At 46.0% G+C, this 21532-nt stretch overlaps 1 protein-coding gene across 1 annotated transcript in view; it reads right to left on the reverse strand.

Moving 5' to 3' along the window:
• Positions 1–927: 927 nt before the first annotated feature.
• The window catches only part of LOC119445998 (uncharacterized), a 33648-nt gene continuing 13043 nt past the window's right edge, over positions 928–21532 (reverse strand). Inside the window, exons 2-5 of the mRNA XM_037710300.2 lie at positions 18922–19147; positions 13582–13725; positions 11538–12597; positions 928–5627 (exon numbers count right to left, since the gene is read on the reverse strand). Coding sequence (XP_037566228.1) covers positions 11714–12597; positions 13582–13725; positions 18922–19114 — 1221 coding nt within the window. The 5' untranslated portion in view covers positions 19115–19147 and the 3' untranslated portion in view covers positions 928–5627; positions 11538–11713. The remainder of the gene's footprint in view (positions 5628–11537; positions 12598–13581; positions 13726–18921; positions 19148–21532) is intronic.

Raw genomic sequence — 21532 nt, forward strand, 5'->3', positions numbered from 1 at the left:
AAATAATTTGAAACTAATTGAGGCAGACAAGGACGGTGGCCTTCCACTAAACAGCTTTGTCAGCCATCAACAAAAACTTTGTAACCGTAGGAAAGAGGCGCAGGCGTAACTGTTGAGAACTTTATGTCGCTTTTAGAATTCTATCTGAATGCAACTTTTATTGTCTTGACAATAAGCCCTACCTGCAGCGACAGGTTATTTGTATTAGTTCGTGTGTCATGCCACTTCATATATTAGCAGATGTCGTTAGGGCTCTAGACAGTGTTTTTAAACGGGGCAACTTTTCAAGGTTTTTAGATATGTCGATGACGTTTAAATCCTCTAAAATAAACAGGGTGACCTTACATCCTTGGAACCATTTTAAATGTTCTTGAAGAGCAAGGACGAGGCCTCAACTTTACGGTCGAGCCACCACAAGAAGCTTGCCTGCAGTTTTTAGATATGCAGCCCATGTGGAATGATGAGCACCTATGCTGGTGTTATCACCCCGTAGTTGACAAAGACTTGCTTCTATTCGATGCAGCACATTCTAAGATTGTAAAAAGAAGCGTCGCTACACTTTGCTCAGGTCAGCCCTGATGAAATCGTGCCCCCACATGATGCACTGCAGCTTTAACGATCAGGTGATCTGGCTTTTGGCTGCAGGCTTCCCGTCTTCGATCATAACTGCCGTTGACGAGACACTACGGCAGAAGTTGAAACGTGTAACAGATGGGGAGACGACTGCTACGCAGACCTCAAAGATCAGGCCTCATGTTGTGCCCTATATCCACAAACTATCCTATAGTCTCAAAAAAGTCGTGGGCAGGCACGGAGTGCGACTGGTTTTTTCGGCGCCCTTGAAACTTGCGATACTTTGCCCTCGCATATGTGGTGCCAGGAAACTTGGCTGCGAGAAAAAAAAAACAACATGAGGCTACCTTCATGAAATGTTCCACTGGAGTTGTTTATTAAATTCATCTTGCCTGCGGTAAAGTGTACATCGGGCAAACCGAGCGATCTTTGAATGATCGATTGCGGGAGGACGCACAAAAAGTAAAGAAAAAAGAAGATAAGTATGCGCACCTGGTTGCCCATGTCGGGTCATGTCGCTGTGAGCAATGGTTTCGTGACACGCAGACTCTTAACGAAAGCGCCAGAAGAATAGCACGTGTGGCCCTAGAAGCCTTTTTCATTATAAAGAACGAGCAGCAGTATGTCAGTGAATCATATGTATCTTTGGTACCTGCGGAAGTGTCGTTTTTGGGTGGAACGCTGTGACCAACATATTCTGTCTTTCTGATAGTGGCTTCAATTATTTTTTAGAGCACTGTCTTTATAAACGTGACCTTAAATATCAGCAATAATTGAGCGCTGTGTGTTGGATACGTATCTAGTAGGTCTGCGTGTGTGGGTGTTTGCGTGGTTTCGAATGTTCCTATTTGCACTCTTTTAATTATCTAAGATATTGAGAGACAGTCCGTTTTCTATCATCCGCGAGCTTTTTCATCCTAATCAGCATGGTTCTTGCTATGGTCACTCTTCCAGAACGCAACTTGCTCTTTACTTACAAGACATTTACACGCACTTTAACTAAAACACGTCCATGGACGCTTTAATTATCGACCTAAAGAAGGCGTTTGATGAAGTCTCTCGCCATCGCCTTTTGCTCAAGCTATCGTGTCTCAGCTTAGATGAGCATAGTTTCCAATGGAAAACATGCTATGATGTTCCCAAACTAACCGCGAGCAGTTTGTTCTTGTTAACTCCTAATCATTCCTCTATACCAAGTACTCTCAAGTGTCCCTCAGGGCAGTGCATTAGGACCGCTTCTATTTCTTATATATAGTGACAACTTACTCCCCTGTGTTAAGTCTAACACGCGGCTCTTTGCCTTTAATTGCATTGTGTATCACCCTATATTTCATGCATCAGCTGTCTCTACTCTGTCATCACAATGGACTTTATTAAAAGCAGAAATAGAGTATTAGGATTAAACAAACAGCTTGCTCACATACTCAGGAATCATTGGTGAGTGCGTATGATGGTGGTTTAGCCTAAAGAGTCTGATTTTCTGAGTGACGCAGAGTGCTCCTTTACGTAACTTCTCGCTTACTATACCTGCTATGGCCGCCGGGATTGAAATTTTTACATATTTGCTCCAATTTTATGCTTGATCGTGCACAGGTGGCGATTTGAGATGTTCAAAAACAATTCGTACTCGTATTTACAAATAATGACGATTCGACTCGAATACTGGTTCGAATAAGGGCTATTCCATCCGATAGTCGAACGCTTCGAATATTCACACACCCCCATTTGAATACATTGGCGTTCAGCTTTCTTGCGATCTCACTTGGTCCAAGCATATTATAGAAATCAGTGATTCTTCAAATCTCGTACTAGAGAACTAGGCCACTTACGCGGTAATCTAGACTTTTCACCAGCTTTTGTCGAACTATTCACCCATATAACACTTGTCCGACCTACGCTTGATTATGCTAGGTCATTTTTGATCCTCGCCAAGCTAATTTAGTTAGCAGGCTAGAATCGTTCCAAAACTATTCCGACAGTTTCATTCTCTCTAACTACTTCTACCATATCACTGTTACCTCCATGAAAACACCATTTCATTTTTCTGCACTCGCCTCTCGTCGTACAATACCATGCCATTCGCTTTTTCTAAAGTTTTTATATTCTTTAGCACTAAACAGCGATTACTTTCGACCTGCGCATCGCATATCGTGCAGCAGCCATCAAAACACCGCTTAGCCTTCATGAGTCAGCACAACGACTTATAAAAAATATATTTTTCTTACGTACTGCCTAAGACTAGAATGACCTTCCTGCCCCCATCGATTTGATAACGGATCACCTCCAATTCAAGTCCGCCTTTGAAGAACGTTTTATCATCTAAACCACCACTGCTCTACTTATGTACTCTCGACCAAAAAAGTTTACGGACCCCGGGATCTCAGAAAACGCTAAATATCCGAGCAGCCTTGAAAAGTAGCCAGTAAAACCGTACATCACAATGTTGTTCGCATATGCCAGTAGAGGCTGGAAATGGGATACCACGCTGCGTTTTGAGGCTGCGGATATATTCAGCTTTTTGTCAGATTCCTTGGTCCATAAACTTTTTTGGTCAATAGTACACCCCTCATGCAATGCATCGCATCAAGGCCTTTGAGGTTTAATGAATGAATAAATAAATAAATAAATAAAGCTATGAGGATTTCTGGTCACGGGATACGATTGCATTCACACGAAAACTAATGAAACGTATCCAGTTAACATCGATTACAATGTAATTACCTATGTGACCTGCCAAAAATGCCTCCATCTGTGTTACCGCGGGCTTTCATAACCAGAACATACCGCAAATTTAGTACCTAGATTAACTTCTTTGGATTTTTGGCTGTGGCCCTCCTGTAAATTTGTTACCCCGGCTAAAAACGTTCTTTTGGCTGGGTATCTTAGAGACAGCCTGCTGGTCATGTAAAGCTTGAGCCTGCCCTACAAGTTTCACAAGGGTGATGAAAACCAGGGTGTAGTTCTGGCACAAATGAGATGAGTGGCCAGTGACATAAGGAATGTGAAGCTTCTAAAAGTGTAATTTATTCCTTGTTATTATGAATAACCAGCCAACTTTTGGGGGCTAAAAAAAACATCTTAACGAGGGTTACAAAACATAACTTCGACCACCTCGAGATTTTTTTTTTTTTACTGCACACCCCACTAATCCCTACTATAGCTAGTTGGCCTCATATATTTAAAACGTGACAAGTCATTTTTCTTTTCAAGAAATTGACTATTTTCCAGTTCAAACGCAAGAGTCTAACACACCTTATTTTTATTACACCAAGGTGAACCTGGTGCAACACGTTTGCTCCGAATCTTTGATATGTACGTCGCGAGTTTGTTCCGCGTCAAACAAGTGTCAAAAACATGCTGGCACGGTTTGGTTGTGAAATATAGTCTGGTGCTAGCGTGCACGATTGGAAACTCTGCGTGTTGACCGCTACATGAGACAGCTCATTGTGCGACATGTCATATACTTGGCCAAACGGCATAAGATGTTTAGTACTCTGGGCAGCCGTTACAGCCCGGCAGGTCAGGGACAGCGCTCGAGAATTATGAGGGCGAGATAGCCCTGTTGCGCCGTTTCTTGACGCAGCGATAGCGACTTTTTATGTTGTTTATGGCAATAAAAAACCGTGCCCGTAAAACGCTGTTATGATGACACCATTTGCGATTGACTGTAGCTTTAAGTAGTACCCTTCAAGGGGCGCAGGGTTTGTCTAGCGTGCCGCTTTGACATGAGATGACAAATTCTGCACAACAAAGTTGCACAAGTAGATTCAGTGATTCGGTAGCATAAATGCGTCGATAACAAACGCTCTGTACATTACGCCACTATATAAAGTAAACTTCCCTGAAGACATTTCTCAACTTGCGCTTGTTGCGGTGATCTTTATTTTCTTTTCCCATTATCACCTTCCTTATTAGGTAATGAAGTATTATTATTAAAAATTACCTTATTCTACATCTCACAATTTATTATTCTAGATTTCTAGCCATAAGAAAAAGTGTGCTTTGAGCTGTGCGTTATTCTTACGAAAATCGGCTCTGAGAAGACGATCCCGGATTTTGGCAAGAATAAAGGCATTTTGTGACAAATCTTTCAACACGATCATCTCTACATGTGCTACAATTTCGAAACCTCTCCAATCTTTTGTTTTAGGGGCCGCTAACTTCGAACACATTTTTTTATTTATGCTTGTTCTTCACATTTAACAACATGTGCAGTTATTTTAGGCATACACTTATTGCAAACCACGCACCAAAGCATAGGCTTTGGTGCGTGGTTCATAAGCAATGGTGCGTGGTTCATAAGGTACTCATAAGCAATGAGTACCTGTAGTGCCAACAGTTATGGGTGTTCCCTGGTGTCCCGGGCTCTCAGATCTCATAGCATTGCGCGAAAATTCCAAACACGCATGACATATCTCTTGTGCGAGAGTTCGAAACGAATCTCGCAGTTTTTCAGGTACTCGATAAGCTCCGTATGCCGAAGCCATGGATTATCATTATTATTATTATTTGATTTGAAAACATGTACACAGGAAAGTGAAAGCGAGGAGAAAGGCTGGCAACTGCCACTGGAAAGGGCACAACTCCTGCCAACTCTTCAGAAAGGAGGAGACGGAAACATACAAATGGAAGATCGGAAGGAGGGGAGGAAAGAGGAAAGAAAGAGCGAGATGACAAATCTCAAAGCATAAAGTAGAACACACAGTATGTATCACGATGACACATGTCGTCTTAGTGTGGCGCACGCCTAATCACAGCTTTTGGTGTCCTTCGGTGTCCCACCTAAGCTGCTTGCACCTGCTTGAAACGTCGACTCGGAAACAGTGCAAGGCGTCACGATGGCAAACGGTCTTTTGGAGCAGGTCTCTCTGTTCCTTAGGCTGTTCCTACAATCTCTCCTGGCGGTTTCTTGCTGGTAATGTGTAAGTCCCATGCTTTCCGGTGCATTCTGTCTATCACCGCTATGCAGCACATCACGCAGGCAGAGACGAGGCTTACAGCTGCCAGCATCCAGTAAAACTTGTCGTACGAACCCAGCTGATCCCTGAAAAAGCCTGTGAAGGCGAAACGCAAGAGTGAGACAAGGAACAAGGCGACCATTGGACGTAGAATTTTTTCTGCAATTATCTATATAACTGCCGACACTCGCACACGATGTCATGCGTTATCAGTTCATACTTGGGCTTGGTCGTCGGAAAACAAAACTGTCAGAAACCCAACAGCTCTAGAAGGGCCTCTTATAGACCGCATTCCCATGTTTGTTTCTGGCCTTGCTAGCACCTGAGGACACCGTCCTATAGTGAAACCGACGCAACGAGGACAAAAATGTTGATAAAGTCCCCTTGAGAAGACATTCTCCCTCTCAAAGTGTTTATCTTAATACAACGATCTTATATCAATAGTATGGGTGTAAATTAGGCGCAAGAAATTGAATATTTGCGTCTCACATGCGAACATTATTAGACGACTAGTGTTTCTTGGCCAGACGTGAGGCGCACAGCACTTCGTTTTATCACAACCGTGACCAATATATGCAACCTCATCTGGCATACACATGAGATTCATGAGATAACACGGTATGCGAATGATGTGACCCCAGGGTTATTCTTTCTAGAGACAGATATCTTCAAAATTCCTTCATTTAATCTAGCTCTTGCGAGTTGTCTTGTTTATTAGATTTATGGGTGTCCAATCCAAGATAAAAAAACGCTATCTAACCGAAGCATTAGAAATTCTTTACAAGGTGGCTTTCCTCCTATACAAAATGATTCCCCGCTAGTATGCGCATCGACGTACTATACACTGAACACCTGCGCTTGATTCCAGTGAGTACACGAAACCCTCCTTGATTCGGTGGTCTAAACGACATATTTCGGTTAGATTGTGTGTTGAGTCATCTGAGCTTTGTGTATGTTGTGTGTCTGTGACTTGCAGTGTGGGTATCACAGACAGACAAGCTTCGGCACCACTATGACTGGGAAAAATTAAGGGATAGTAAGCCATGCAATAGATGTAAGAAACGCGGCGAGAATTCACTACTCGCTGTCAATGATAAGCAAATGAACTTCACGTTTTCTATTTGCATTGTTAGCGCTCTTTTGCTGGACGTGTGGTAAGCAACCTCGGTTGCATTCCAATTGGCACTCAGTTAGAGACAGTGTCCGTCTCGAGTGAAATGCAAGCTTCAGAATAGTGTTTGCCTGAGCTCATTGGTGGACCACAGCATGAAATGTTTCCAGCAGAAAGCACTGACAAGGACAGAAAGGATGACGACACACGCTGGACTAACAACAGAAAATTTAACGCTCGCTTTTCACACTTTTTATAGTACCAGACAGCCATTGCTGTGCATTCTTTTACAGCGGAGCTGTTAAGCTTCTTGCCGGCAGAAAACTCGTTTCGTGCCGGCAGAAAACTCGGCCCAGATGTGCGTCGCCGAGCCACGCTACCTCCTCGCGTCACACACGTGCGTAAAGGGTGAAGGCTCGACGCGACATGCGTGCGCTTCGCCTTCCGTCTCCCCAGCCGAGGAGAAGCAAGTGTTCGCTTAGCCTTGACGTCCCTGATATGCTAGAAAGCTCAGAGCAGCCGGCACGCCGACCAACGTGTCGTCTCTCTCGTCTAGTGAACACACATGCACAGCTACTATGGGGCGACGGAAGAAAGGCAAAACTCCCGAGCACGGGACTACGATCGACGAAGGAGAGCTGATCCTGCCCGTCGCGCCGAGGCCGCCGCCGACAAACGCTGTCGCCGAGCCGAGGATCCCAAGTTTCGGGCCAGAGACAACGAACGCTGCCGACGGAATGCTCGGCGCCGCCGGGAATCAGTTCCGGGCCTGCACGTCATCGAGAGCTTCCAGCTAGACGAGCCATGTATAACGTTGCGAAACTTAGCAGAACCTAGCAACACTTACGAAAATAACCCATCCTTGCACCACTAGTGCAAACTGGCCACATTTTTTATTTTGTCACGCTGATAATCCGTTTCTTAGTATGATGGACCATTTTAGAGCAAGTAGCCTTTTCCTATTTCTCTTAGTAGTATCGATGGTGTAACGGTGCATGATTGCCCGCTTCCTTCAATGGCAGGGCTTCTAAAATTTCGTTAAACAGCGTGTCTTTACTCTTTTCTAAAACATTTATGACATGTAATCGTACGCTGTAATGGTAATGGCGATGATGAAAAGCGAGAGGCCCGGTGGAGACGCCTTCCAAAGATGCTGCATGTTCCTGTTGTCCTAACATTCAGACACGTGCCTGTTTGTCATATGAATCATCGGCCACATTATAAAGGTGCATCATAGATCAACCTTTTCTTGCAGGCGGTGTACTTATGTTTCTTTTTTTTTGTACGTTGTTTACATTCCTGGCCAATTTTGACCGGTGCACCATTGAATACGCTGATTTGGTGTTAAACATACAATCCTGACGCGTTCTTTTCCGGCTATCTTCTTTAGTTTGTAGGTTAGGCTGTGTACATAAGGAACAACGACAACCTTCTTCCTTTTCTGTTTAATATTTTCTACTTCTTCTTGAACCTTGCGGTAAGCAGGGTTCAAGACCACTCTAAGCACGCCTTTGGGGTAGCCAGCGTTGCAGTAATTAATATAAATAAACAATATTTTAGAAAGCTACTCTACCATAAGCAATAAAACTACATGTATGTCACAAAATAACAAACAATTGTGACAACTTTAGGCGAGCCATGTTGAAGGCGCCGATGACGACTGCCACAGTGCTACGAGAAGCCTTGGCAGAGGTGCCCAAAGTCATAACACCGAAGCACCTGACACCTGACATCAAGTAAGCATGCCGAATCATCGTAAGCCTTGCCTATATCACTGGCAAGACATGACCAGGGGAAAAGCTGCCGGAGAAGACAGAATAACAGTCGATTTAATCAACGATGGGGGAGATATCATGCTTGAAAAGCTTTCGGCCCTTTATACGCAATGCCTCACGACTTCAAGTGTACAAGAGAGCTGGAAGAACTCCAACATTATACTAATCCATAAGAAGGGAGACGTTAAAAAACTGCATAATTATAGACCCATTAGCTTCCTTTCAGTATTGTATAAAGTATTCACCAAAATAATTTCGAATAGAATCAGGGTATAACACTTGACTTCAGCCAACCAAGAGAACAGGCTGGCTTCAGGAAGGAATATTCTACGATGGATCATATCCATGTCAATCAGGTAATCGAGAAATCCGCGGAGTACGATCAACCTCTCTATATGGCTTTCATAGATTATGAAACCGCATTTGATTCAGTAGGTAGCGATTCCCACTGCTATAGAGGCATTGCGTAATCAAGGAGTACAGGAGGCATACGTGAATATATTGGCAAACATCTACAAGGATTCCACAGCTACCTTGGTTCTCCACAAGAAAAGTAGAAAGTTACCTATCAAGAAAGGGGTCAGGCAAGGAGACACAATCTCCCCAATGCTATTCACTGCATGCTTAGGAGAAGTATTCAAGCTCTTAGACTGGGAAGGGTTAGGATTGAGGATCAACGGCGAATATCTCAGCAACCTTTGGTTTGCAGATGACATTGTCCTATTCAACAACAATGGGGACGAATTACAACAAATGATTGCCGACCTTAACCGAGAAAGTGTAAGAGTGCGGGTTGAAGATTAATGTGCAGAAGACAAAGATAATATTCAATAGCCTGGAAAGAGAACAAGTATTCAGGATCGTCAGTCAGCCTCTAGAGTCTGCAAAGGAGTACGTTTATCTAGGTCAATTACTCACTGGGGACCCTGATCATGACAAGGAAATTTACAGAAGGATAAAATTGGATTGGAGTGCATACGGTAGGCATTACCAAACTCTTACTGGGAGCTTACCACTGTCGTTGAAAAGAAAGTGTACAATTATTGCATTCTCCCGGTGCTAACATATGGGGCAGAAACTTGAAGGTTAACAAAGAAGCTCGAGAACAAGTTAAGGACGGCACAAAGAGCGATGGAACGAAAAATCTTAGGAGTAACGTTAAGAGACAGGAAGAGAGCAGTGTGGATCAGAGAACAAACGGGGATCGCCGATAATCTAGTTGACATTAAGAGGGGAAAATGGAGCTGGGCAGGCCATGTAATGTGTAGGAGGGATAACCGGTGGACCATTAGAATTACAAAATGGATACCAAGAAAAGAGAAGCGCAGTCGAGGATGGCAGAAAACCAGGTGGAGTGAAGAAGTTAGGAAATTTGCAGGCGCAAGTTGGAATCAGCTTGCGCAAGACAGGGGTAAATGGAGATCACAGGGAGAGGCTTTCGTCCTGCAGTGGACATAAATATAAGTTGATGATGATGATGATATTATTGGGGCTATGGCATTTAACCCTTTAACTGGCAGCTCAAAAATATTGTTGACCTAGCAAAACTATCTGCAAGAACTAGACAAATCCAAACATTAGTCTGCGCCTTTCAATTTACCTTTATGTGCCTGCTCAACAGTGGTATTAAATAAAATGTCGAGCGCGAGCAGCAGCAGATGTATTGTTCAGAAAATCTGAAGGCTTCGTCATTATCTTCTTAGCGCACGCGGGGTCATATTCTCGCCAATGCGAATTTTTGTTCCTTTTTTAAGCAGGCTCTTATTTCTTAACTTCATAAAGGTACATCTCAAGAACACACATCAGCCTTGCCAAAGCAAGTGCCACAGACCAGTTTTGGGCGATATATTTTCCTGTCACCATGTGGTCAACAAAATTTTGACCTACTGTATCTTGTTTATTTTTTAGAGAAACCGTTTAATATTTCAATTGGTAAGTATTTGAGCAAAGTAAACAAGAACTAAAGCAATAAAACCATTCTAGGTCAAGTCTTTCTTGTCTTGCCAGTTAAAGAGTTAACGCCCACGCTGTAAACTCATGACAAAGCAGAAAGGCGTGTTAACTAAAGTCTACAAGAAAGAAGACGAAGTCGACATACAGGGTATATGTATTTATATGTACGAAAATTGGGGGCATTAAAGGTCATGCAGTGATCCATATTTGCATATTTTTGCAATATTTAGATTATGTATTTCGTTTTATGGTCAGACGCTACACTTTTATGCGGTCCTTGTATTTCTTTTACTCATGTCGAGTTCTTCAGGTTCCTTCTTTTTTAATTTTTTGCACACATGTATACTAACGTTGTCTTCTTTCTCGACGACTTTGGATCCCACGTCTTTTCTTTTTTCCTGACCACGGCGACCGGTGGGCCTATCCCAGCGATAATGCAGTCTATGATGCAATGCGGGTAATGTTCTACAGTATTGGCGTTAATTATGCCTGTGCTGCTAATTTTACCTGCTCTGCGACGACTCATTGTCGCTTGTTGTCTCGTTGAGATATATTGCGACTCGCTACGACTACTCTGAAGGCGCCAAAGAGCCGTTTTTCAACCAAGAGGCCGGATAGGTACCTATATCCGGCGTACGCCACACCTGTGTGAATTAACCAAAGCAAGTCGTGTCTTTTAAAATTCTCAAGCAATATTCCATGATGAACCTGGAAATTCGTGTGGCAGTATCATGTACGGAAGAGACTTGCCGCGACTGATTGCGCGCCAAGTCAACAAAAGTAGTAAAACCTTTCAGCGTAATCCTCGGCTTCCAGAGGTATGTAAATAATAACGCGGAATGGCCGCTTGGTAAAACAAGATTATGGGAAATTTAAACTTCTTCAATACCTAAGGACAATTCAGAAAGACCGGACAACTAGCAACACGCGCCCTTGCTGTCCGTTCTTGTCAGTTCTTGTCCCGTTCACAAGTACTCTCGTAACGTACGAACAAGCTAAGCTGTCAACCTTCCTGCAATTTAAACTTCGTGCCCTATCACATCAGTTAAACTTAACACTCCCACCACTTCGGCCTCTTCGGTGCATCAACTCGGCGATACACGCCGTCCACAAACCACCGAGAGCTGTCGCTTTAAAAAAGGAACGAATACTACGCAAATGCATTACCTATAATGGACGGCGCACTTAACAAGGCAGGGACACTGGCCACTCCTAGCAGACCACACACAGCTGCAAGGGTCTCGACGCCCAAATAGTCGCCGATGAGCACGCCCTTGATGCACAGCAGATAACCTTCACACACGCCGACCACCGCGGTCAGGGCAGCGAGTGTCATAAAATCCTTAACGTGGGAGATCAGGAGCAGGCAAGCGGCCGCCACCGCGAGGCTCGCGGCCGTGAACGGACAGCGACTGCTCGCAATCTTGTCCGAGACAAAGGGCACCACCATGCGACCGACCAACTGGCCCACAGCCGTGTATGTCTGGAGCTGCTTGGCGTCCTTGAGAGTTGCCGCTCCTTTGTCGATTCCGTACTCTACGATGGTGGTGTCGACCATCGCCAACATGTAGTCGATCGTCATGAAGGGTATCAGAAGCACGTAAAACATGGGCGACCGAAAGAGTTTCGCGTAGTGCTCCAGCAGACTGGGCGAATCGACCCTCATCTGCTTGGCGCAGACACGCTTTTTCGCGGCACAGCTTCACAGGTGGCGAGCTGTTGGGACTGCACGTTGTAGTCTCGTCCAACTTCGTAACGTCCGTCACCAGAATTTTCCCTGAGTCGTGTTTCGTGGTCTCCTTCTCCATCGCCTTATCCTTCGTCACGGGTTCTTTATTCGCTTCCCCATTCGTCACGTATCGCCTCGTTAGAAGCAGTCGCTTTGGTGTCAGTTCAGCCCCTTTGGTTATGCATTGCTGTACATTTGGTGCCACAGGGGCTGAGAAGCCCTTCGCCGGCTTTCTAACGCACCACGCCGGTATGGTCACGGGTTGCGGATCGCTCAGCAGCATGACCAGTGGCAGGGCGTGCATGGCCATCGCGCCGATGAAAAGAAGAGCTCCCTGGGCACCGTAGTGCTCAGCGATGTAGCCGATCAAGGTAGGACCAACAATTCCCGACGCTGCCCAGCCGGTGTACTTGAAGGCGGTCGCAGTGCCACGGTACTTGTCGAAGTATAGCAGAAGGTAGAGCGATAGGCTGATCATAGAAATCCCGGCACCGGCTCCTGGGCGGGTACACAAGTGACATTAGCAGTGAATAGATACCGCCATCGTCAAATCACTTCTCTATAGACTTTTCTGTAAAGAAGCGCGGTTCGCTACAGAACACTGAATATTAACAAAGGTGCCTCTCCGTCAACGCGCTAGTAATCAAGTTTTGATGACACCGCACAAGAAAGATTACTGATGTTGCACTGTATCTTGTGGGCTTTCGTGCTATGTGAAAAAGGAGAAAAAGAAAGGTAAAAAATTGACATCCATCAGAATTTTACCACGAACCTACAAATGAAACCCAAACGGCTTTCACAGAAAGAAAGTTTCGCCCTGGTCCGGGGATCGTCAGGGTCCGGAAAGTCGGGTGGACGACAATTTTTGCTATACATGACCTTTGACCCACGTTGCGGGCTTCCTCAGAATTGATTTTCCACTTGCTCTTTTGTGTTGACTACCTTCAATATCAAATCATTGTCTGTTCTAACGCTTAGCCTGCATGACACATTCTAACAGGTGATTAGGACAAGGTCATCTGTAGCCGTAGTTGCTCAGGTTCTTCTACCTTAATTAAGGGGGCGGGTCAAGGCTCACTTGTTTTACCTAATTGTGTTGTTTTATATTGGCAATTGGTCAAACATATTTCTGTCAACTGGTATATATTGTCATTACAATTTCTTACCGCCTACTTCAGCTAAGTTATTTATGTATCACAGTGGTAAGATCCACTGTGCAGTACAAGTTTAATTGTTTCCGTTTCACAGAATTGATATACTGCAATGAGGTGTTTGCAATCTGCTACAAACTTATATCTGGCATGTAGCACAGAACCTCCCTACGGCTGCTGTCGGTGCTGGCGCCGTATGATTGCTGCTTAAGGTGCTAATTAGTGTATCTGTTCATCAGATGAACAAACGCGGGACACAGCCCCTTCATGTTACTCAGGATTTTTTTATCGTTCCCAATGAATCAAAGACCATAGGCTCACGCGCGCTTACCGTACACGCCGCCGTACAATGCCGCCATCCATACGATGTCCGGCGAGAAAGCACACGCAACCAAGCCTGCACAGGTAAGCCCGACTCCGAACAGGGTGAGGTGGTAGAGGGGCACCCTCTGCTGGACAACACTTTGCACCAGACCTGCGAAGATTAGAACAGGTTCCCAGCTCCGGCCTGCACTCCTTAAGCTGGTCTCACTTGTTCACTTCCCTAAATAAGCCTCGAGCCATTTTCTGAAGTAAAGCCGCCGATCTATCTGGCCTAATACCAGCAGGTTCATGCAGTACAAAAAAGCCTGAGGGGGGCCTGTGGCCTAGTTAAGGGAGACTGAGTTACTTTCCTGGGCTCTGTATTAGAACTGACGGGGCGGATTGAAAATCTAGCGCTTGGCCTTTCCTTCCGTTATTCTCTCTGCAGAGGAAACCTTATTTATATGTTTGTGTTCTACTGTGGCTCCATGCTTTGCTATTACTGAGTTCGATATTTTGTATAACTGCCTTCCAACGTGCACTCCTAAAGAAAAGTACTGCAGTGCATTGCTTTGCGTCATCGCCAGCTGTATTCGTTGAGCGTTGCATATGCTTGCAAGCCTTATATGTTCACTTTTTCTGCGGTGCTCCTGTTGGTTCTATTTTTTTTTTTTATGAACGGACAAAGGGTGCATTGTATCCCTCTGTCCTGGAGCAGCGAAAACGCGGTTGTCTTTAGTGATTTCAGGGTAAGCAATAAAGTACTCGACATGGGATCATTAATTTCTTCGTGCTAATTCAACCAGCGCCACATGATTAATTCTAGTGTGATGGCGCGCGAATGAATTCTCTTGTATTCGAGGCTGTGCTTCACTAAAGTTGAACGATTGACAGTGATTTTTTAGACACATATAGGAGCTCCAACAAAATGTTTATTTATCTCGCAATAAGTATAATTATATTTATTTCCTTCCTCAAAAAAGTCGCAGTCTCGCCCGAAAGGCGAAGCATCGATTGTGATAGCAAATTAGTAGAGAGCCAGACGTAGCAGGAATATTAGTTTAATTGGCAGTATAAAGTTGTAAACATTCGCTTAGTAACTAAATAGACAAGCACGATGTCGGACGCGCACGGGTAAACATGAACTCATCTCGCTCGATGGCCGCGGAAACTCGCTGTGAAAACTCGCTTTCTCACTCGCCGGAGTGAGAAAGCGCGCCAGCAGCAGCGGACAAATTGATCTTCGCGCTGTCTCTCGTCTCGCTTCAACGCGAACTAAACGTCGAAAGCACAGCGCATACGACGCTACCGGCACTCGGCGCATGCACTTTGTCCCTATCTCAGATCGCTTTCAAGATACGGCGCCCGCGCGGCAACGATGAGAGCAGCAGCCGACGGGGCAGAACGCACCCGCCTCCCTTCCTCTTCGTCTCCGTCACCACGACTATGTGCCTCGCGCGCAAAAGAAGACCGCGCGCTTCCGGCCTGCCCTCCTCCCTCGCGTGTGCTACATTAAGCCGCGATGGCCGGCTCACCCTCGCACGCTTTCACTCGCACACATAGCGTGTGGCGCGCGGTGACGATTCGCCGTTGGACTTTATACGGAACCTCATGGCGACGGCGACGGCATAAGTGCTCTTGGAGTGTCCATATAATTGCTAGCGCAATAAAAAACGAAAGAAAAGAAGAGTAGCACCCAAGGAGGGGACAATCACAAAAATCATGCTTTGGGCGGCAGCTTCAAAGGGTGGGTTAACCTAAACATCGCACTAAGAAAGCCGATAGGCACTAGTTTTAAACGCGACGTAGTCATAGTCAATCAATCAATCTTTATTTTATGTGACCAGGAATAATCGAAGGTCTGAATACTGGCTCACAGAGAAATAAGAAAAAATTGTTCTGATCCTACACCCTGTGGTAACATTCGTTATGCGAAGCATTTTGCAGGTATCTGACGATTCAGCGTGGTTTGGAGTTGCGCAAGACAATACCAGGTGGACCAACGTGTTCATCTGAGTGTAGTTGTGTGTGTTAGTCGCGCGCGTTCGTGTCCGTGACGACTGCAGCCCGACAAAACCAGGTTGTAGACGATGATATGACGGCGATGGCATAATTTCTACCATGGTCGCTCGACGGGAGCCTACGGCAACGCTATTGTTGGGTTCTACATAGGTAGTGCATGAACGTAAGCGACAGACGCACGGATTGTGACGTCATCATCGACTACGCTTTATACAATCGTACCTACTATCGACCAAAATAGTTTACGGACCAAGGGATCTGACAAAAATTTGAATATCTCCGCAGCCTCAAAACGCCAGCCTGGTATTCCTATTTCCAACCTCTACTGGTATATGTGAACAACAATGTGATCTACGGTTTTACTGGCTGCTTTTAAAGGCTGCTCGGATATTTAGATTTTTCTGAGATCGCGTGGTCCGTAAACTTTGTCGGTCGATAGTACATATGGCTATTTCAGATGATGTATGTTACGATGACGATTGCATTTATATTTCGGCGAAGAAATTTTCAAACGCTATTACCTTGGGCGATCACGAAGTCTGTGCAACGTCGCACAGTTTCTGCGTAGCGTACGCTGCTACGAGGATAGAAGTGGGTGAAGTGGGCTGGTCGCGGAGATTGTGCAGTCTAACATGGCGCCTCATAGCACCAGCTGTCACAAGAAAATAAGACGAGGAATTGGTGCGGGGTGCACGCGCTGAGTGTTTCAAAGAGCTGGTTGGTACCGGTTCCGGTTCCGCTTGTGACCTCGCCGCTGCTGTTCGAGTCGTGTTGCGGGGAATTGGTCATATATCGCGCGCTTTATTTTTCTTTAGTTTTGTTTAGTACTTTCCTCTTATTGTGTCGTTGATCATAACGTCTTTTTCTTCTCCCGGCCAGAGGTCTTTCCTCTGGACGGCTTCCCTTCTCAGTAATGATATTCCTAGAGAGGCTTCCTTGCGCAGTGGCACTCACAGCGTACCAGTGGCCCTAGTGCCGACCAATGGAGGATTCATCCGTGTGAAGAATCCAAAGGCGATTCAAGAAGAGCTGCGGAAAGCTACCCCGCACTTCCAAAGCATAACCGATGTTCGACAGTTTGGCAGAGGGGGCATTCTATGCAGTTCGCCGGACCTGTGTCTCCGACCTTCTGAATTGTGAAATGTTCGCGAATTACCCGGTGAGGCCTTTTATTCCTGCTCATCTAGCTTGCGTTAAGGGGCTAGTTCGTGGAGTCGACGCGAGTCTGTGTGCTTCCGAGCTCCTGCAGATGGTCTCCGCAGCAGGTGCAGTCTCCGTCTACCGATGTTCACGAGTTTCTGAGAATCAAAGAGCCCCCACAGAGTCGGTCAATGTCACCTTTGCAGGCACAACTAGGCCGTCGGAGATCAAGGCGTGGCCCTTCATATACAGGGTCGAAGCACTTTCTCCTCGCCCACTGAAATGCGTTCAGTGTTGGTGATATGGCCACAGTATTAAGGGGTGTGGGTCAGATCTTTGGTGCAGCATTTGCGGAGAATGCCACGATGGAAAAACGTGTTCCTCTCAGAGCGAGCGATGCTCTTTGTGTGCCTACCCACCTGCCTACCCATTTGTGAGCCTACCCGTCTGCCGCAAAGTGCCACGAATGAGGCGAATAATGCGAAGCATTCTTTGACTCATTCTTGGCACTTCGAAAACTTGATAGTTGATACTTGGCAATGAGGCAAACTTTATAGCCTCATTTCCAAGAAAGTATAAAACATAAAAAAAGTGTCCCGGTATGCAATTGTTCAAGTTAATCATTTCAAAAACAAAGCTTGCAAATGCATTGATAGAGTAATAGTTTATTATTGTGCATTTAATTTTTTTTCAAGTGGAACAGGGGCTGCGAGAGATGCTGTAGGCAAGGGCTCCGGAATAATTTAGACTGCCTGCAGTTCTTATATGACCAATAAAAAAAACGCTACACTGTTCTTTTGTCTGATTGTTGCATTCGTCCCACATAGGAACGTGTTCGCCATGACTCGGAATTGAACACGCGATCTTGCGCTCCGCGGCAATACTACATAGCCCCAAAGCCACTGTGGCGGTCAGAGCTAGACTAAAATCAACCTTTCCTGCATGTTCTGCCACGTAAAAAAATGACCTACTTCAATGGACTCTCCATTAGACCTATTTACCAGTTGTAGAGAATAGTATGCTATTGATTGCAAAGCATAATTATGTCAAGAAGTTGGACTGCGCGTATTATTTGCGATACTTGCGTTGCATGTGCAAGGGTTGCCTCGTAAGTCGCACAGAAGAATCAAGGCATTGACATATATTTGTGTACTAAAGGCAATGCGAAATTTTCACTGCGTGTGCACGTGCAGTTGGTATTAAATTTATGTTACGCTGTATTACTTATTATTTTTGAAAAAAAATGAGCGCAGTTTGCACTAGTGGTGCAAGGCTGGAGCAAACAGCGGGGCTTGTGATCGACCAAGCTACAGCCAGGGTCGCTATCCCGACCACGCTGGATACTCAAACGCAGACTCTCGCGTTCTCATTCTCTAAACTCGGGATCTTCGACTCGATGATGCCTCTTCTCGGCTGCAGCTTCGGCACGGCATTCCGGATCGGCTCGCTGCCGATGCGCAGGTTCTCGCTTGGCCGCAAGACGCACTTCAAGACGCGGCCTGGCGAAGCGTTGACATGTCTAGGCGAAGCGAGGCACATGTGGTTGCTAGGCGACGCGAAGTGACGTCATGGCTGGACGGAGCAGGTGCGCGGTCGTAGCAGCTTGGTGCGGCGGTGTGGAGCGGCGGCGAAGCAAGGCGCAGCTGTGCCAAATGGTTGCTAGGCAACGCGCGGTGACGTCATCGCCAGGCGCAGTTTCTGGTCTACGCTATACGGGCCAACCTCCGGCTTAAACGGCTCCGCTGTTAAAACCCCCCTCAGTCCTTTGTTAACCACTCTGCAGTAAAAGCGATATCTGTGGCATTGTATGGGACACTATGTATCGTCATGTACACTTGTCTTTCGCAGTAAGCCTAAGGTAACATTATGTTGAACTTGTGATAATATATGTGAATGTTATGATACCACTTCACCTATGCACGAATCAGAATAATACCAACTTAGCGCCTAGGTTGACGCACCGGGCTGATCTTTCCAAAGCTTTTTTTGGCGCTATCACCTACGAGCGCTAATATGATTATTTCAGGCGTGACGCACAGCCACACGTGTTTTCGCCTTTAAACAGAAGAAAGCACTCCGACCATCCAAAACTGACCATCAAAACGACACAAAACTGCACACCTTCTCACGCAATAGAAAGCCGACCACTATACATCTAAATCTGCCACGGCGACTGAAAGTTGGCTGATATAAGCCGGCGTCTCACCTATCGAGTTCGACATCACTGTGTACGTGGACTGCGGCCAGGCGGCCATTTCGTGGGTGATGCCGAACTCGCCCATGAATAGCACGTACAGCAGGCCAGCGCTGGACGGTGGCAAGAAGACGAGGAATGCCGAGAAGGTCGCCACCACGGGAACACCCCAGCACCGATCCTGCAACTCGGCTGGAGGAGGCATCGCAGGTGCTGTTCTCGAATTCTGTTCGAGTACCTGTCGCCCAGAGAAAAAATTTGATGATTATTTATGGGCTTTTGATTGAGTGATTGATTGATTGATTGATTGATCACTTATCAAAGCAACACCGGTGAAATGAAAGGCGCCATAGTAGAAGGAGGCTCGACATTAATTTCGACAACTTTGGACCACTTTTTTTTTTTTTGAAGTGTGACAAATGCAGCAGCCCGCGTTGAATTAGGAGGGTCCCTAATATTCAGCTGGCCCCGTCACGTATAATGGTTTTGCCAGGAGGGCCGTTGTATGTCAGCGGTGGTTCGACATCCACACTTCAGCGCCCCTGCGCTTCCGTGATATCCCAGAGCCTGAGCGACACTCAGAAGACATCGACCACTGAAATGCGGAGGGTTGCCTGAACGGCCGCTTGCACTGTGCCACGCCAATTTGGCAACTTCAAAGTAGCACTGATTGGAGTGCAGTCGAGGTAATCTTTTAGTTTTATTCTGATTCATATGAGCAAACCAGCGTTTTCGCTTTCCGTCTCCTTTTCAATGCGGTCGCCGAGGGTGGGAGTCAAACGCTATTGCTCAGCACCAGAGGCCAATGGCAACTGAGCCATCACATAGTAGGTGAAGTGAGGGATATAATTATTGTAACTGCGATGTTCATTGGGCCATTGGAAAACGGTCGCTGCATGTCACGCAGTCTATCCAATAAAGTTATTGTACCCGTGGTAGAAAAAGTGCAGAATGGCAGGCTGAGTAAAAATCGCTGTAACTCATAACAAGCACTCCCTGGGTATACAACGCAGTTCAAGAGAACATTGTGTCTTTAAGTGGGAGAGAGGACTTGAAGAGCACCTCTAAGGCTAATGGCCTGCATAGCACAGCTACTCAGTCTATTTCAACTAAAGACTGTGCGGTTCGCAAAGGAAATGTGGTTCGCAAGAACGGTCGTTTGACGCACGGAAATGTCACTTTCTTACTCAGCGATTGTATCTAGAAGCCTGTGCATGTATATTCATCTCGAGAGTTTTTAGAACAGAGACCAGTTGGCTAACCTGCCTTTGACAGGCATGGCGCTGAGGCAATTTTCGACGTCGCGAACGTAGAAGCCCTTTTCGCAGACTTGAAAGTGGACACGACGCATACGCTTCTGAGGACGCTTCATTCAGAGCTGCTAGAAATGTGCAACAACCCAGTTCACATGTGCCTTGAGACACTGTGCTCGTATGACATTATCTTTATTTGGAAGTAAATGCAATAACGATAGAAATGTGGCCGTTCAGAAGCAGCTGCGGACATAATACATAGTAGTGGCCGTCGACGCTTTTATCTACACTTGAGTATGGGTTGCCACAAGGGCAATGCCCTTTTTACCGCCAGTTTTATCGCTCAAGCACAGCAATTTTTATGCATGAAGCACTATCTATATCGCTGCATTAAACCAGCAAAACTGGATATTTCTGCACATGGGGATTGACGCAGGTTTACACAATGTGCGGTTTAATGCACATCTAGCACAGCAGGAAACGTAAACATGTCAGGATGAATTTTCCTGCAGGGAGTCGTGGTCTCTGTCACACGCAGGTGATTACAGAGAATCCATGCCTGCGTTCTGCTATTTTGCATTCAACGTTCGCTTCTTTTTCTTCGTGTACGAAAGCGAACGCATTATTTTGAAAATGATCCAAAATATATAGAGTTCACTGTTTTAGACCGCAGCTCTTAGGCACCCGTTTCTGCATTGATTAATTACGAGACTCCCTAATGCGAAATTTGAGCGCTGCTCTTTACGAGTGTTGAATTCCACTGGTTGCGTCGCTCATTGTTCAGAAAGAAAGCATAAACACGGCAACGCGTAGTTCCTGATTAGTCGAAGAGGCCTGTACCTTCCACAGTGCTGCACGAAACTACTGAAACAGAGTATCGGCTACCTTGGCGGTGTCGGCCTCGGCGTAACCAGCAGAACGAACGAGCGGTGCGGAGGATGAAAGACAGCGTTATCAAAGAAGGCGCAAGGAGAAAAAGGGAGGCGGTGGGCACAGCGGAAGCATGAGGAGGGAAGCGGAGGAGGAGAGTATGACGAAAAGGTGAGGAGGAAAGCGGAGTGCTGCACGAGACGTGCTCCAACGGCAGCGAACCGCTACGACATGGCGGCATTGTAGCGTGCACCATCTGTCGGTCGCCGATGACGTAATTACTAAGCGCCCACCGATACCAGATATGGAAACTAAGCGCTGCCGTGGGCTTCGGACCCATTGCGCATGCGCTACTTCGCCTGCGCCGTGGCTGCTAGAGAATGCGCGCCGCGCGGACCACGTGTTTTCGTGTTCACGCTTTTTTCTGAACAATGCGCGACGCAGCCAGTGGAACTCACAACTCCTAAAGAACTGCGCTCATATTTCGCGTTAGGGAGTAT

The sequence above is a fragment of the Dermacentor silvarum genome, chromosome 3, assembly GCF_013339745.2.
Source record: "Dermacentor silvarum isolate Dsil-2018 chromosome 3, BIME_Dsil_1.4, whole genome shotgun sequence".
Classification (NCBI taxonomy): domain Eukaryota; kingdom Metazoa; phylum Arthropoda; class Arachnida; order Ixodida; family Ixodidae; genus Dermacentor; species Dermacentor silvarum.